At 46.7% G+C, this 17,686-nt stretch overlaps 1 protein-coding gene across 1 annotated transcript in view; it reads right to left on the bottom strand.

Annotated features, from left to right (window-relative positions):
- Positions 1–16,506, bottom strand: part of LOC125547326 (putative Histone-lysine N-methyltransferase ATXR5) — an 82,112-nt gene extending 65,606 nt beyond the window's left edge. The window contains exons 1-6 of the mRNA XM_087516258.1: positions 16,501–16,506; positions 15,900–16,023; positions 15,683–15,781; positions 14,182–14,405; positions 14,001–14,101; positions 13,875–13,920 (exon numbers count right to left, since the gene is read on the bottom strand). Coding sequence (XP_087372384.1) covers positions 13,875–13,920; positions 14,001–14,101; positions 14,182–14,405; positions 15,683–15,781; positions 15,900–16,023; positions 16,501–16,506 — 600 coding nt within the window. The remainder of the gene's footprint in view (positions 1–13,874; positions 13,921–14,000; positions 14,102–14,181; positions 14,406–15,682; positions 15,782–15,899; positions 16,024–16,500) is intronic.
- Between the last annotated feature and the right edge of the window lie 1,180 nt (positions 16,507–17,686).

Below are 17,686 nucleotides of genomic sequence, written 5' to 3'. Positions count from 1 at the left end.
GGCGGCGGCGGCCGGCCGGGGAGAAGACGGCGGCGGGGCGTGGGACAAGGCGCGGCGGCGGATCGGGCCGCGGGGGCCCCGCACGGGCCTCGCGGGCCCGCGGGCGGCGGTGAACTGGGGACCGGGCGGCGGCCACTAGGAGGCCGACACGTGGCGGCGAACGGGGAGGCCGGACATGTCCGTCGGCGGCGGTTGTGTCCGGCGGCGGCGGGAGGAGTTGGATCTTTTTTTTTCGGAGGAGGACGGGGAGGAATCTGAGATCCGAATGGGGGGTGTATATATAGGCATAGAGGGAGCTAGGAGAGTCCAAATGAGGTGCGGTTTTCGCCCACGCGATCGTGATCGAACGCTCTAGGACATGGAGCAGAGTTTGGTGGGTTTTGGGACAAATTTGGGGGGTGTTGGGCTGGAACACACACGAGGCCTTTTCGGTCCCTCGGATAACCGTAGGAGTATCAAACGAAGTCCAAATGACCCGAAACTTGACAGGCGGTCTACCGGTAGTAAACCAAGGCCGCATGGCAAGTCTCGGTCCAGTCCGGAAATGTTTGAACCCCACACACAAAAGAAAGCTAGAAATGGCCACCGGAGGAGAACAAAGCGCCGGAATGCAAAACGGACAACGGGGAAAATGCTCGAATGCATGAGATGGACATGTATGCAAATGCAATGCACGAGATGACATGATAAGAGATGCACGGAAAAGAAAAACAACACACGGAGACAAAGACCCGAACCCGAGAAATAAATATAACTTAGCGTCGGAGACGGCAAGAGTTGGATACAAATATGGAAAGTATATCTGGGATGTTACAACACTCCACCACTACGAAAAGATCTCGTCCCGAGATCTAGGACTGAAAGAACTCCGGGTACTCAGAACGGAGGTGATCCTCGCGTTCCCAGGTAGCTTCACGATCGGAATGGTGAGACCACTTGACTTTGAGAAATTTGATTGACTTGTTGCGAGTCTTGCGTTCAGTCTCTTCAAGAATAGCAACTGGGTGCTCACGATAGGAGAGATCTTCTTGGAGCTCAATGTCCTCGAAGTTGACGGTGCGGTCAGGAGTCTTGAAGCACTTTCGAAGCTGAGAGACATGGAACACATCATGGACATTTGCAAAGTTTGAAGGAAGCTCAAGTTGATAGGCGAGGTCGCCTCTCTTGCTGACTATCTTGAAAGGTCCCACGTATCTAGGGGCAAGCTTCCCTTTGATACCGAAGCGATGAGTACCCTTCATAGGAGAGACACGGAGGTAAACATGATCTCCGATCTCGAAAGCCAAATCACGGTGCTTACTATCATAGTAGCTCTTTTGGCGGGATTGGGCTGCTTTGAGGTTATCACGAATGACCTTGCACATTTCTTCTGCTTCTGTGATTAAGTCATTACCCAGCAGCTGACATTCACCAGTTTCAGACCAGTTGAGAGGGTTACGGCACTTCCTGCCATACAGAATTTCAAATGGAGCCTTGCCCGAACTTGCTTGAAAACTGTTGTTATAGGAGAATTCAGCATAAGGAAGACAATCCTCCCACTTCATGCCGAAGGAGACCACACAAGCCCTGAGCATATCTTCCAGAATTTGGTTGACACGTTCGACTTGACCGCTTGTTTGAGGATGGAAAGCAGTGCTGAAACGGATGTTGGTGCCCATGGCCTTCTGAAAAGAATCCCAAAACTTGGAGGTAAAGATGCTGCCACGGTCTGAAGATATCACTTGAGGAATACCGTGCAGAGAGACAATGCGAGAGGTATAGAGTTCCGCCAATTGAGCTGCAGTGATCGACTCTTTGATAGGCAGAAAATGAGCCACTTTGGTGAGCTTGTCGATGACAACAAATATAGCATCATTGCCACGCTTGGACTTTGGAAACCTAGTCACGAAGTCCATTTCAATGTGGTCAAACTTCCATTCTGGAATGGCAAGAGGTTGGAGGAGACCAGCTGGCCTTTGGTGTTCTGCCTTCACTCTTCTGCAGACATCACATTCATTCACGAATTGAGCGATCTCGCGCTTCATTCGAGTCCACCAATAAGCTTGCTTGAGGTCCTGATACATCTTCGTGCTCCCAGGGTGGATGGAGAGAAGAGAATTGTGAGCCTCGTTCATCATCACTTTACGAAGTTCACCTTTGGGCACAACAATACGATCCTCGAAGAAGAGAGTGTCCTTGTCATCAAGGCGGTAGCACTTGTACTTGGACTGACTCTTGGCAATCCCAATCTTCACCTTTTTCACCATAGCATCAAGAAGCTGGGCTTGGCGAATCTGGTCTTCTAAGATAGGAGAGACTTGAAGGTTGGCGAGGAAACCTTGAGGGACAACTTGCAGATTAAGCTTGCGGAAAGCTTCACAAAGCTCGGGTTGATAAGGCTTGAGAACCAGACTGTTGCAGTAGGCCTTTCTGCTCAAAGCGTCAGCAATCACATTGGCCTTGCCTGGAGTATACTCAATACTCGGATTATACTCTTGAATCATTTCGACCCATCGAGTTTGCCTTAGGTTGAGATTAGGCTGAGTGAAGATGTACTTGAGACTCTTGTGATCAGTGAAAATGTCCACTTTTCTTCCCAATAGAAGATGTCTCCAAGTCAACAAAGCGTGCACAACTGCCGCCAACTCGAGATCATGAGTGGGGTATTTCTTCTCATTAGGCTTCAACTGGCGAGAGGTATAAGCAACAACTTTCTTCTCTTGCATCAGTACAGCACCGAGACCTTGGAGAGAGGCATCACAAAAGACCTCGTACGGCTTGGTTTCATCAGGCGGAGTCAGAACTGAAGCAGTGATCAACTTCTCTTTCAAAGTGTTGAAAGCAATATCACACTCCGGAGACCAAACGTACTTGACGTGCTTCTGAAGAAGATTTGAGAGAGGCTTCGCGATCTTAGAAAAGTTTTCAACGAATCTTCGGCAATAGCTTGCGAGACCGAGAAAACTGCGGAGTTGCTTCACATTCTGAGGAGGTTCCCAATTCACAATTGCGGATACCTTCTCGGGATTCACGGAAATGCCCTTGGCAGAGATGATATGACCAAGATAAAGAACCTCATCGAGCCAAAATTCACACTTGGAGAACTTGGCATAGAACTGATGTTCCCTGAGCTTGTCAAGAACCAAACGCAAGTGCTTGGCATGATCTTCCTTGTTCTTGGAGAAAACCAGAATGTCATCGAGATAGACCAAAACGAAGTCATTGGTGTAGGCGTTGAAGATGAAATTCATCATGCGAGAGAACGTCGGAGGAGCGTTGGCGAGGCCAAAAGACATGACAGTGTATTCATATGAACCAAAGCTTGTTCTGAATGCTGTCTTGGGAATATCTTCTTCACGAATGCGAATCTGGTGATAACCCATACGGAGATCAAGCTTGGAGAATACTTGGGCACCCTTGAGTTGTTCGAACAGCTCGTTGATGTTGGGAAGTGGGTATTTGTTCTTGATGGTCTTCTTGTTCACTGGACGGTAATCAACACAAAGTCGACTCGATCCATCCTTCTTCTTCACAAAAAGAACACCACAACCCCACGGAGAAGTACTAGGCCGGATGAGACCCAATCTTTCTTGCTCATCGAGTTGTTTCTTCAACTCCTTCAACTCTTCGGGGCCGAGCTTGTAGGGACGTTTGCACACAGGTTCCGTACCGGGCTCAAGTTCAATAACAAATTCAACCGGCCGGTTTGGAGGCATCCCTGGGAGTTCTTCTAGAAAAACGTCTTGATACTCACAAACAACCGGAATCTGCGAAATAGCATCCAATTCACCCTTCTCATTGAGAGAAAACAACCGGATGGTATTATCCCGAGCGGCAAAGACAATTACATCCTCAGACGAATGAGTCAATTGAATCTGCCTGGCTGCACAATCAAGATGTGCCTTGTGCTTAGAAAGCCAATCCATCCCGAGAATAAGATCAATATCCGAGTCACCGAGAACCGTTGGAGAAGATAGAAACTTGTAGTCACCCAAAGTGATAGAAACCTCCGGAGCAATGGAGTTAGCCTGCATGCGCTTACCGGGAGAGACAACTGCTAAAGGACTAGGCAAAATTTGCAAAGGCAACCCATGCTTAGATGAAAACGGTCTCGAGATGAAACAATGCGATGCACCCGTGTCAAAAAGAACATTTGCAGGAATATCGTTAACAGGAAGGTTACCCATGATCACATCTGACGAGTCCTCTGCCTGAGCTGCATTCATCAAGTTGACCTTGGCGGACTTGGGGTTATGCTTGACCACAGCTGTACTTGCCGATCTCACAGGAGGAGGAGGAGGAAGACGCCTCTGGTTGAAACACTTGTTGGCATAGTGACCCTTCTGTTGGCACTTGTTGCACGTGACCTCTGAGAGCGGACGGTGATACGGAGCACTCGATCTTGGAGCTTGAGACGAAGTCTTGTTCTGAAAGCCTGGGTTGGGTGGGTGGGAGAAACCACTGCCACCTTTGCTCTTCTACTGATACGGCTGACGGAACGGAGGAGGAGGAAGCCAAAACTTCTGCTGCTTGGCCACTTGAGTAGAGGAAGAAGAAGTAACATCTCTGACTCGCTTCCTGGAAGCATCACACCTCAACTGAGCAGCCTCTTGCTTCAGTGCCATGTTGTAGAACTCATCGTATCTCAAAGGCTCAAAGAGAACAAGAGCGAGCTGAATATCTTCTCTGAGACCACCCCTGAACTGATATATCATGCTCTTCTCATCAGGCACGTCCTGCTTGGCAAAGTGGGCAAGTTTCTGGAACAATTTGTTGTAGTCATAGACAGACAAAGAGCCTTGCTTCAGATTGCGGAATTCCTCACGCTTGCTTTCAACCACGCTCTGCGGAATGTGATGAGCTCGGAAATCTCGACGGAAATCATCCCAAGTGATAACACGTCCACCTCTGGAATCCTTGTACTGCTGGAACCATTCTGCAGCTTGATCTTTGAGTTGGAAGGAAGCGAACTTGACAAAGTCTTCAGGCCTGACATTACTACACTCGAAATGCTTACACAGATCCACAAGCCAATCGTCAGCATCGGTTGCCTCAACACAATTACTGAAAGTCTTTGGCCCATTAGCAAGGAACTGGTTGAGTGTAGCAAAGTGACTCTGATTGCTGCCTTGATTCCCTTGACTGCCTTGATTGCGATCTTGGAGAATTTGCATGATCAGCTGAGTGTTTGCATTGGTTGCGGCCATCACAGCTTGCCATGCCTCTGGAGGAGGTGGAGGCGATGGCGGATCAGGATTCGGAGTCGTGCGCGTTGGAGGAGCCATCCTGAAGAGGTTGACCACCATTAGCACATTGACAGATAAATATTGAAGCTGAATCCAACGGAATGAAAATTGCAACATATAGTCTTCACATCCGAACAAAATGAACGAATGCATTCCTCTTCAAATGGTCACATATCCATAAATTGAGAAGCCACGACGAATCAGGTAGAAGGGGTACAACAACGAGGGATGGAATCAACATATGACGTCGAAGCAAAACGAATGCCACAACTCGAAATAAAACCAAGGGTTGGCTTGCGGAATAAGCCGGAACACACATATGATAGAAATTTCGTCCGAAGTTTTCGTGGTGGGACCTACACGGGCTCGATCGTACAGCACCATCATGTACAAGGCAGTGCACATGACCTACGAAGCGTCCCCGAGTCAGCATAGCCAAGGACTCTTTAAGACACAACGAGATCACTGTAAAATCGACCGTGAATAGACGAACCACTAGACGTCGAACCCCAATTTCATATCATACATCTGTCGGAAAGATATCCTAAGGCTACTTGAATTCCCACCTATGAAATTCCCGAACCTTTCCGGTTATGCAATCAGGTGTTGGGGATACAGGGGAAGCATAATATCTCACCCAAACTAGCAAATCCTACATCCAGCTGTATCCATCCTTCAACACATAACCAAGAAAACTTCGGAAACCATCTACCTCAACCTTCGAAAAGCATCCGTTATACAAGTTATGGCGATACTCCCGAACTCCCGCCCCAGTACTGGGTGGCGTCGAGGTTATCTCACCAACGAACTGCATAAAAGAGATTTTCGACGTCGCGCACATATCTCAAGTATACAAGAATTGCAACGATAAAATTGTGACGACAACACCTCGGAGCTCAACTCCCCGGGACACTGCCACAACCCCTAAAGACAGGAGGCACCAAGAACAATGTTCTCGTCACAAAACCATCGGAACAAAACCAAGATACTCGCGTGATCCTAAATTTTTTTTTGTGAAATTTGATAAGAGAAGAGTCAAAACTCTACGTCAGGATGCCTTACCAGAGCGATGAGGAGACTGGGAAGTAAAAAGAATTCCTAAGCTCTCCGATATATAATTCCTAAGGACTCAAAACATTTTTTTTCTAGACACAACTCGGCTGCTAAAAACGATCAAGCAATGGGGGCTCCTAAGGTCGGGGAAGGCTCTGATTACCAACTTATAACGCCCTCGATGCGGCTATATCTCCCACATGTCGAGGCACGACTTAGAGGCATAACCGCATTGAAAGCAATGTCGCAAGTCGGGAAATCATTACACATCCCATGTACATAAATAATATAAAGGGGAGAAACGTAGTTGGCTTACACTCGCCACGTCACATCAAAGTACATAAATAACATCCATCATACAAATCACTCATGGCCCGACTACGGTGCCAAAATAGAAAAGACCCCCAACATGCGACAAGGCCCTGAATCGATAACCCCAACTAGGCACCACTACTGATCATCCGGAAAAGACACGTAGTATCGCTGAGAGTCCTCGTCGAACTCCCACTTGAGCTCGTAATCGTCAACTGGAGCAGAAACACCTGGACCTGCATCTGGAGTTGTAGTATCTGTGAGCCACAGGGACTCAGCAATCTCACACCCACGCGATCAAGACTATTTAAGCTTATAGGACAGGTACGGCAATATAAGTGGAGCTGCAGCAAGCGACTAGCATATATGGTGGCTAACTTATACGCAAATGAGAGCGAGAAGAGAAGGCGAAGCACGAGCGAGAAGCTAAAGGAACATCCTGCGCAAGCATAACTCCAACACCGTGTCCACTTCCCGGACTCCGCCGAGAAGGGGCCATCACGGTAACACACACGGTTGATTTATTTTAATTAAGTTTAGTTAAAGTTATCTACAACCGGACATTAACAAATTCCCATCTGCCCATAACCACGGGCACGGCTTTCGAAAGTTCAATCCCTGCAGGGGAGTCCCAACTTAGCCCATGACAAGCTCTCACGGTCACCGAAGGAATAGACCTCCTCCCAAGACGTTCCGATCAGACTCGGTATCTCGGTAACTCAAGACACTTCGACAGGTTAAAAACAAGACCAGCAACACCGCCCGAATGTGCCGACAAATCCCGATAGGAGCTGCACATATCTCTTTCTCAAGGCACACTCAGATTGTCTTAGGTACGGGTAGGCCAGCCCAGAGTTTCCCCTGGTGGCCACCGGTAGCTGACAGGTGGACCAACACTCAGAGGAGCACTGGCCCGGGGGGGTTAAAATAAGATGACCCTTGAGTCTGCAGAACCCAAGGGAAAGAAAAGGCTAGGTGGCAAATGGTAAAACCAAGGTTGGGCATTGCTGGAAAAGCTTTAAACAAGGCGAAATATCAAGGGGTTCCCATTATAACCCAACCGCGTAAGGAACGCATAATCCGGGAACATAACACCGATATGACGGAAACTAGGGCGGCAAGAGTGGAACAAAACACTAGGCGAGAGGCCGAGCCTTCCACCCTTTACCAAGTATATAGATGCATTAAGATAACATAGCAATATAGTGATATCCCAACAAGTAAATAAATGTTCCAACAAGGAACGGCCTCCAATCTTCACCTGCAACTAGCAACGCTATAAGAAGGGGCTGAGCAAAGCGGTAACATAGCCAAACAACGGTTTGCTAGGACAAGGTGGGTTAGAGGTTCAACATGGCAATTGGGAGGCTGACAAGCAAAAGGTAGGCATCGTAGCATTGGCATAGCAAGAGCGAGCAAACTAGCATAGCAAAGATAGTAGTGATTTCGAGGGTATGATCATCTTGCCTGCACAGTTGTCAGAGTTGACTGGATCCTCACAAGCAAACTCAACGGGCTCCTCGGTAGCGAACTCGTCTCCCGGCTCTACCCAACAAGACAAACAAGCAACAAGGATACAATCAACCACGTGCAAGACCAAGCAATATGATGAAATGATGATATGCTATGCGGGATACGATGCGGGATGCAAAATGCAAGATATAACAGGAAATGCGTGAACCTGGCCTCAACTTGGAATTCCAAGGGTGCCACTGGATAGAGGGGATGAAATCGCTTGAAAACGATATAAAGATCATTGGAATCGGAGTTACGGTTTGGAAATGGCAAGCGTTTCAAGATATGACACCGGTCTGCGATTTTCAGCAAGTAGGCATTTAAATGCAACGAAATGAACATGCTACAGCCACCAAACATGAAAAAAAAAATGCATGGCAGTGATGTACAAAAGATGGTTAACAAAACACTAGCACTGAGCCATAGGCAAATTCATCCATTAAGAGGTTCAAACAAGCATGGCAAAAATGAATATGCAAAACAGATTCCAGACTTAGTGAAATTAACACTAGCCTGAAATTTCAGATCACGATGCTCTCTTCGGAGCAGAAAAACAACATGATAAAAAACCTGAACATGACAAGTAAGAACATGACATGGAGCTACTCAACAAGCTTAACAAAACACCCAAAGTGACCTGGGGCCAAAAGGGTTCACAAAATACTCTACCGAGCTCACGAACATAGCTCGAACACAATCAGTTTTCAGACTTAGTGAAAACTGAGACATGCTGAAATATAACTCACGAAGGCATATAAACGAGCTCGATGCACTCACCACGGTGCAAGTCATGGCAAGGCAGGTATACACCCATTAAGAAGGCACAAAATACAAGCTAGACATGGCAAGAACAATGGCATAGCATACACGGATCAACTACAACAACGCCGGCAAAATCGCAAACGAGTTGACGATCTGCCCAGATTCACCATGAAGCAAACGTTGAGCTCGATTGAGTCAACCTAGAGCACTCCACATATGCAAAAAAAGACATGGATGGATAGAGAATAACATAAATATCAAAACTCCCTTACTGATCATCCTCAAAAGAGGCACATATCACTAGGAAACAAGCTGGACATATAGCATCATGAACTAAAATATCCCAGACTTAGTGAAAATCACTAAGTCCCTGAAATCAGCAATCTCAGGTACCTCTCTTCGCAAGCTTGCACAAGACAAAAAACACATCCTAAAAATGCATGGGTGGCACCTCTGGAAAGAATACAAAATGCTTAACAATTCATCCCAAAGGGGCACAGGCATATCATGCATGAATTAAACATGGCAAAAATGACAAAAGTGCAAGATGAACTAACGGATCTGCAATTTAACTCACGAAGCCTCCTTCTAACAGAATGTTGGGAAACAAGATGACCTCAAATGCAAATGATGCAATGGAATGAAATGATATACATGTCGAGGCGAAGATTTTGATATATCATACGCCCAAAACGGAGATACGGTTGCAAAGTTACGGGACCTCGAACAGAGCAACTTGGATCGAAATTTTTCAGGACTTAGAAAAAAAATTGGGGGTTAGGGTTTACTGTTCACGCGACCGGATCTGGATCGGGCGAGGCTCTCAGAGCCCGAGGATCGCCGGGGCCTCGCCGGTGTTGAGGCCCATGGTGGCCGGCGGCGAGGGAGGAGGCGGTGGCCGGCGACGTGAGGAGGAGGCGGTGGCCGGGGGCGACGGCGCCCGGGCGGCGGACGGCGGCGGGGAGCGGCCGGGCGGCGGGCGGCGAGGTGCCCGCGGCGGCGGCGACCTCCGGCTGGGGCGGCGGCGGCGCCCGCGGTGGCTGCAGCGGCCGGCCGGGGAGAAGACGGCGGCGGGGCGCGGGACAAGGCGCGGCGGCGGATCGGGCCGCGGGGGCCCCGCACGGGCCTCGCGGGCCCGCGGGCGGCGGCGAACTGGGGACCGGGCGGCGGCCACTAGGAGGCTGACACGTGGCGGCGAACGGGGAGGCCGGACATGTCCGTCGGCGGCGGTTGTGTCCGGTGGCGGCGGGAGGAGTTGGATCTTTTTTTTCGGAGGAGGACGGGGAGGAATCTGAGATCCGAATGGGGGGTGTATATATAGGCATTGAGGGAGCTAGGAGAGTCCAAATGAGGTGCGGTTTTCGCCCACGCGATCGTGATCGATCGCTCTAGGACATGGAGCAGAGTTTGGTGGGTTTTGGGACAAATTTGGGGGGTGTTGGGCTGCAACACACACGAGGCCTTTTCGGTCCCTCGGTTAACCGTAGGAGTATCAAACGAAGTCCAAATGACCCGAAACTTGACAGGCGGTCTACCGGTAGTAAACCAAGGCCGCATGGCAAGTCTCGGTCCAGTCCGGAAATGTTTGAACCCCACACACAAAAGAAAGCTAGAAATGGCCACCGGAGGAGAACGAAGCGCCGGAATGCAAAACGGACAACGGGGAAAATGCTCGAATGCATGAGATGAACATGTATGCAAATGCAATGCACGAGATGACATGATAAGAGATGCACGAAAAAGAAAAACAACACACGGAGACAAAGACCCGAACCCGAGAAATAAATATAACTTAGCGCCGGAGACGGCAAGAGTTGGATACAAATATGAAAAGTATATCTGGGACGTTACAGTCAAAGTCCTTCAACCTCTTTTGATACTACGGTCCTACCAGTGTATATGTCATTTGTTCAGGCGGAGACCTCAATGTATGTATAAGACATTTTTACCAGCAGTATATGCCATTAGTTCTCTTGAGAGTTAAAGTGTTAAAGTGGTTTGTACACAAACAAGTCATTTTAACTAAGGATAACTTGATAAAACGCAACTGCAATGGGTCTACTAGATGTAGCTTTTGTGATCGGATGAATCCATCAAACACCTCTTTCTTGATTGCCCCTTGGCAAAAATTCTTTGGCAGTCTGTGCACATAGCCTTTAATATTACTCCTCCGAATAATATCAACACGTTATCTAGGACGTAGCTTGATGGGGTTGAGCTCCAAACAGCGAGACACATTCGCGTAGGAGTATGTGCTTTACTATGGGCTATCTGGAATTGCAGAAATGATTTGGTCTTTAACAGAACAACAAATACTCATTTTTTGCATGTTATCTTTCGAGTCACTGCGTTGATCCGTATGTGATCGCTACTCACTATGACGGAGGCCAGGGAGCGTTTGGTTACTGGATCTATCTGACGGGAGATGGTAGCACGGGATATTTTTCAACCGGTTTGGATGGCGGTCATGTAATAGGATAGGCAATTAGTGTTCCTATCTTTATCTTGCTAGCCGGTTGTGGTTTTATTTTTGTTCTTTTGCTCTTTGTGAGATTTTTTTTACTTTTTTGAGACTTTAAGACTACCGTCGAACTATTTTGCTTGATAATAAAGGTGGCCATGCATCGTTCTGATGCAGAGGCCGGGGATACCCCTTTTTTGAAAAAACCAGCAGTGCCATCCAGTACCAACGCCTGCATAGAAGCATTAGGATCGATAGTGTTCACTTCCTCACTAACAGCAAAGCACCAAAAAATGGGAAACCCCGGACAAAAGAAGTGAAGATACCACTTGTCTCTCCCAACAACTGAATGAAGACACTTCTCTCACTACTAAAAAGTAACTAACACCAGCAACCATCATATTTTGACGTTCAGTGACCTATCAAACTATATATACATTATTAGATATAAATGACAATTCTGAAAAGGCTGCTATTAATCCTTATTCTCACCAAGAATCCTTGATGCTGGACAGGTTAGAACTATGGAAGTGAGTTAGACAAAATTCGTCTAACATTCTTGTCTAGTTCCCAAAATGTTAAACTACAATGCAATATGAGTTAATTCAACACTGATAATATTTGTTGGCACTTATAATGCGGTTGAATGTTTTTACAAACTCTTTAGGAATTATATATTACTAATAGGTGAGCCTGCATATCGTCGATATTTTCCTGTCTATTACAATAAGGATCTTACTAGCCCACATAGGGAACTTATATAAAAGTAGGTGCTTAATCTACCAATTATTGAATTTCCAATGAGTTCACACAACTTGTTTGTAGCTTATTATGTATACTATCCGTCAAGCAGTTTCACTAAGTTCATTATTTATAATATTAATAAAATTGTACCTTCCGATTCAGACTGCTAGCATGTGATTTCATTCCTAGCGGGCTATGGTTGTCGGTTATCCGACAGGGATGCTTTTCCTGTCGGCTATTAGCCTACAAGCTTAGTCATGTTTCTGGTAGTGACTCAGTAATGTGTCCCCCAGCCTAAACTCCTCATCAGGAATCTACCTGGCGATAAGGTAATTGAAATGTAGGGTTCTCCCTACCCCCCCCCCCCCCTCGGGTTCTCCTCCATAGCACCCGAGGCCAGGACTTGGTCGACGACCACGGAAGCGACAAGGACGACGACGACGTCAGTGACCAAGGTGAGCGCTCGAATGGACAGGCTGATTGCCCCCAGCCTAAACTCCTCATCAGGAATCTACCTGGCGATAAGGTAATTGAAATGTAGGGTTCTCCCTACCCCCCCCCCCCCCCCCTCGGGTTCTCCTCCATAGCACCCGAGGCCAGGACTTGGTCGACGACCACGGAAGCGACAAGGACGACGACGACGTCAGTGACCAAGGTGAGCGCTCGAATGGACAGGCTGATTGCCCCCCCCCCCCCACCCACCCCCTCGCCTCTGGCGAATCTATTTGTCACGATTATGTGTATACTCTCATACGGTAACCTTGGAGTAATGTGTGTATGTTTGGTTCGGTGGTTAGTAGGATCTAGTTTAGGTGATCCATGGCGGACGAGAAACTAACGGCCACCTAACATTAAATAACTAGGTTGTGTTGTGAATGGATAATAATCACTATTTATAACATGCAATCATTGTCCACAAATCCTGTCATTCTATTTCGGCAGTTTTGTTTTTTCTATGATGCCAAATATAGTCGGCCGAAAGTAACCTATATAAAGGAACATGAATCCCTGAAGACGAAAGTGACTTGCTTTATTTGTTTCACGAAAGTGTCTTCCAAAGGGAAGGGGGTTCCTAAAATTATACGATCAAGCAATAATTGTCACAAAAAAAGATTTTTAAAGTTCGTATGCTTCCACCTCTTCTTATAGTATGGTCCTCCCAGTGTATTTACCATTTGTTCTAGCGGTGACCTCAGTGTGTGTAGATGACATTTTTCAAGCAACACCCTCCAGCACTATCATCAGTAGAGAAGCATTACGTTCTTGGATAGTGTGCCCTTCTGCAATTGCATTGTTAGTTTCCATCTAGTGACTTGGAAGATATTTAGATGAGGACATTTGTGACAGGTACACCTACAACACAGTTTATACATTTCTACATGATATTGTTGATGTCGCAATTTCAGGCCTTGGTTCTTCTGCCTGGGCACTCATGGCATTCATATAAGATTGTAACTCCGTCGCTCCATAGTACCTGTACTTCTTCGGTGGCATGGCGGCCAGATGGCGGGAGCGGCGGGATGCCGGGGGGGGGGGGGGGGGGGGGGGGGGAGGAGGGTAAGCAATGAGGAAATGGAGGGAAAAAGGAGAAAACAGTGGGAAATAGGCCAGTCTGTCGCCGACAGCGCGGGCCCACATGCCTTTTCGCTTCGGCCGGCGCCCTCCGGGGGGGCTGGGTTCGGCTCGGGTTCACCGGCTGTTATTTCAGCCTAAACCGGCGATAAATGAGGAGTTGGGGCATGACTGGGCCGATTTTTTACCGCCGACGCTAAAAAAGGCACCCTGAGAGCCTGTTCAGGGGCGAGAGTGGAGATGCTCTTAATATATGCATCTGCCTGCACAGTGAAGCTGGAAATAAATATGCGTTAGTTTAATTCCTCCGTACTGAAAAATGAAGAAACATTAGAAGAATAATTCCAAAAACATACCCCTCATGGGAATCAAAAACCACCAGAAGTGGAGGGCATTCTCCTCTTTTCAACATGCTTCTGCAAAGTTCGATGGCTTCTTTGTCCTCTTTTGAAAGAACCTTGAAAGGCAACAAGTGTATCGTTAGGCACCAAGAGATCAAAAAATGCATTATACTGTTTAAAGTAAAAATTCGCTAACCTGCATACCACCTTCCTTCAGCTTTGCTTGATTGGCAGATATAGGGGCCATACTCGACACATAAGTCAGCTCATTACTGAACTCCATTTTCGAAGATGTCAATGCAGTGGCTGCAGAAGCCATCTGTTCAAGCCTTCGAACTCTATCTTCAGTGAGCACAAATGGCAGTAGCCTCCTCTTCTTCTTGTGCATATCAAGCGATCGCCTCCTTTGCCTCTTAGCATCTGTATACAAGTACTTCCTCCGTTCCTAAATATTTGTCTTTTTAGAGATTTCAAATGGACTATCACATATAGATGTATATAGACATATTTTAAAATATAGATCACTCATTTTTCTTCGTATGTAGTCACCTGTTAAAATCTCTAGAAATACAAATATTTAAGAATGGATAAATACAGTGAGCTATATGCAGGATACTATGACTGGAGATATATGCAGTTGAATGGTTAAGTGGCTGTTGTGTCCCAACAAACAGGATACTACTGTATTGACCGGTCAGTCACGCAAAACAGAACAATTGACAAATCAACATACAAGATACTCCCTCCGTCCAAAAATACTTGTCCAAGAAATAGATAAATTTGCGGAAATGTCATCTAGAACTAAAATACGCCTAGATGCATCCAGTCCTCCGACAAGTATTTCCGGACGAAGGGAGTATATTGGATTGGAGATATATGCAGTTGAATGGTTAAGTAGCTGTTGTGTTCCCAACAAACTAGGTTCAGTTAATTGGAATATATACAGGAGGCTACTGTATTGACCGGTTAGTCACGCTAAACAGAACAATTCATGAATCGACATACAACAACCCCCTACAAGATATTTTTTTGATATTTTTTTTCTCCCATTAGAAGTGAACCCTACACGTAATCAGTCCTATTTTAAATAAACTACAAATGTGGCGGCTTTTTATGGCACAAATGTCAGATCACGAACAGGATATACATGCGACGTATCCCTGTAAGTCATCCTGATATACATGTGTACAAATCAATGGAAGTCAATTAATCCGTACACACTTGACCAACCTACTTCAATAACACAATCCTACTACAAGAGTGCTGTTAAGATCAAATTAATTTTTTTAACAATGCTTTCCCGCGTATTTCCAGCAGTGATGGTTTTCCCACGCAATTCTGGCGGCGGTAGCTTTCCCGCGCATTTCCTGCGGTGATATTTCATTACCTAGAAATTCTAGACACTGACATATGCAGGATACTACAGTGTCAGACTGGTCAGCATAGCAAAACAAAACAATCAATGGACGAATAAAATAATGAATCAACACACAACACCCACATAGAGTACAACGAACGAATCAGTCATAGTATTTCAGATGAACTATTTGCACCTTATGAATTATTTGCATCATCAGCAGATGGTAATGCAGTATGTGTAACGATTGAGCGACGATTCCTCATCGCAGACTCCCTAGTTTAAGCCATACGATAAACAAAATCCATGCGACTCAAAATTTCAGAGATAAGAAAATTACCCTGAGAAAGCGTGCACTTTGCCAGCCCGACGGCGCCGCCCTCCGCGCCCTTCTCGATCTGGAAGAAATCCATGATCTTGCTCTGCTTCAACGGGAAACCTGGCAGAAATTCAATCAATAAGCAGATGAGATGAGATGAAATTCAAGGCAGACGAGCGAGCACGAACACAGGGGGGGAGCGGGAATGGCGAGATCGAGCGGCGGGGGACGGACGCACGGATGATGGAGGTCGGGGCGCAGTCAGGGCAGAGCCAGGAGCCTAGCGGGACAGCGGGGAGGATGGGGCGGAGGCAGAAGATGTGCCGACCGCGGTCGCAGAGGAGCAGCTCCTCGTCGCGGTCCTCGGCAGTGAGTTTCCGAGCGATTGCAACATGTATAGTTCATAGACTTAGTGAAGTACACGTTATACTCTTGTTCCTAGACTTTAGGAGGATCCCCTTAAGGATTGATATCGTCGATGATGAAGTTAACCCTAGCATATGAATCTAGATCATGTTCATTTTTGTGTGATTGGTCAAGTGCTTCCACATCTTTTGATAGTAGAGTGCCACTAGTGTATATGCCATTTTTTCTAGCGGTGACCTTAATGTGTGTCTAAGACATTTTTACCAGCAGTGCCCTCCAGCATCATCGCCTGCATAGAAGCATTAGGATCTTGGATAGTGTGCACTTCCACACTACCAGCGAAGCACCAAAAATAATGGGAAACACTAGAAATCAAAACCTTGCATTTTTACGTCATTGGAACTTCGTTCAATTAGGCTGGTCATAGTGAAAAGTAACTTAGACTAGTAACATGCATATGTTAATATTACTACCTCCATAACCGTAGTAACATATATGTGGTGTCATGCAAACGTTCATTTATTTAGATGCAGACTCGTTTTGCCTCGGAATGTGTTATGTTACGCTAATAGATTATGTTACCACAAATATCTCTCTCCTCACTAAATACTTCTTACATAAGCAAATTTCCCTTGGAGTGTGTTATATTACTAGCTACGTTACTCCGATTATGGAAAGCACCATCTCCTAAGAAGTCTGTAAACTTCCAAAGAAAGAAAGAATCATGGTACTGCTGGCTGTCGCGTGCAACTAATGCACACGACTCCTACTGAAACCCAGCTGCATGCAAATCGAGTGAATTGCAAAAAACCACCATATTTGAGGCTTCATCTGCAGAAAACCACCAGGTCGTTAATTGTTTGCAAAATGCACTGCGGATTCAGTAAACAGTTTGTAGATAGCACTGAACAGGTGATTTGGCGTGGTTGAGGGCGTTTCCAACAGGTGGGGCCCAAATCTGTCGACGTGGCCTAACGGTCGCGCGGACGGATCCATTTGCTGTAAACGAGGTGGTCGGCTCGCGACGGACAGATCGACCGACCGCGCCCGACCACACCACATCCGCTGACTCCTCTCCCTCTCGATCTAATCCATGGCGACGGAGCTGTTGCCGGTGGGGATGCTCCGGGCAGCTGTGAGGGAGATCCAGAGTTCTGCAGGAGCTCAAATCCTTCCAACACGCTGCCTCCTCCCCAACTGTCGGCGGCGCCGAAGTCGTTGGAATACGCGGCAGCTACTGTGTTCGCCCAGGCGGTGAAGGCCAATCCGACAGGCAGCTAGCCACCATTTTGCCTCCCCCTTCGGCGGTGTGGAGTAAGCCATCCTCCTCATTCTTTCTATTTTCCCCGATTGGCATTCTAGGGTTAGGGTTCTAGTGTTAGGGTTCTAGGGTTAGGGTTCCATGGTGGTGTAACAGGTATTGTAGCATTGCTGAGAGTAATTCTACTGTGAATGGTCTGTCACATGATTGCTCAAATCCTCTCTGTCACATGATTGTTGGTGTCACATAAATTAATTTTAACATGAGTACTTGTACATGATTGTTGTTGTCGTCTCTCAGTTGATTGCTCAAATCCTCTCTGTCAAACTATTATTGTTGTTGTCAAATAAATTAATTTTAACTTTAGTATTGTAATTAACAACAATTATAACTAAAGT

Source organism: Triticum urartu, chromosome 3A, assembly GCF_056163025.1.
Source record: "Triticum urartu cultivar PI428250 chromosome 3A, HENAU_Tu73, whole genome shotgun sequence".
NCBI classification, from domain to species: Eukaryota; Viridiplantae; Streptophyta; class Magnoliopsida; order Poales; family Poaceae; genus Triticum; species Triticum urartu.
The sequence above is the reverse complement of the archived record's forward strand: the minus strand, read 5'-3'. Positions and strand labels throughout refer to the sequence as shown.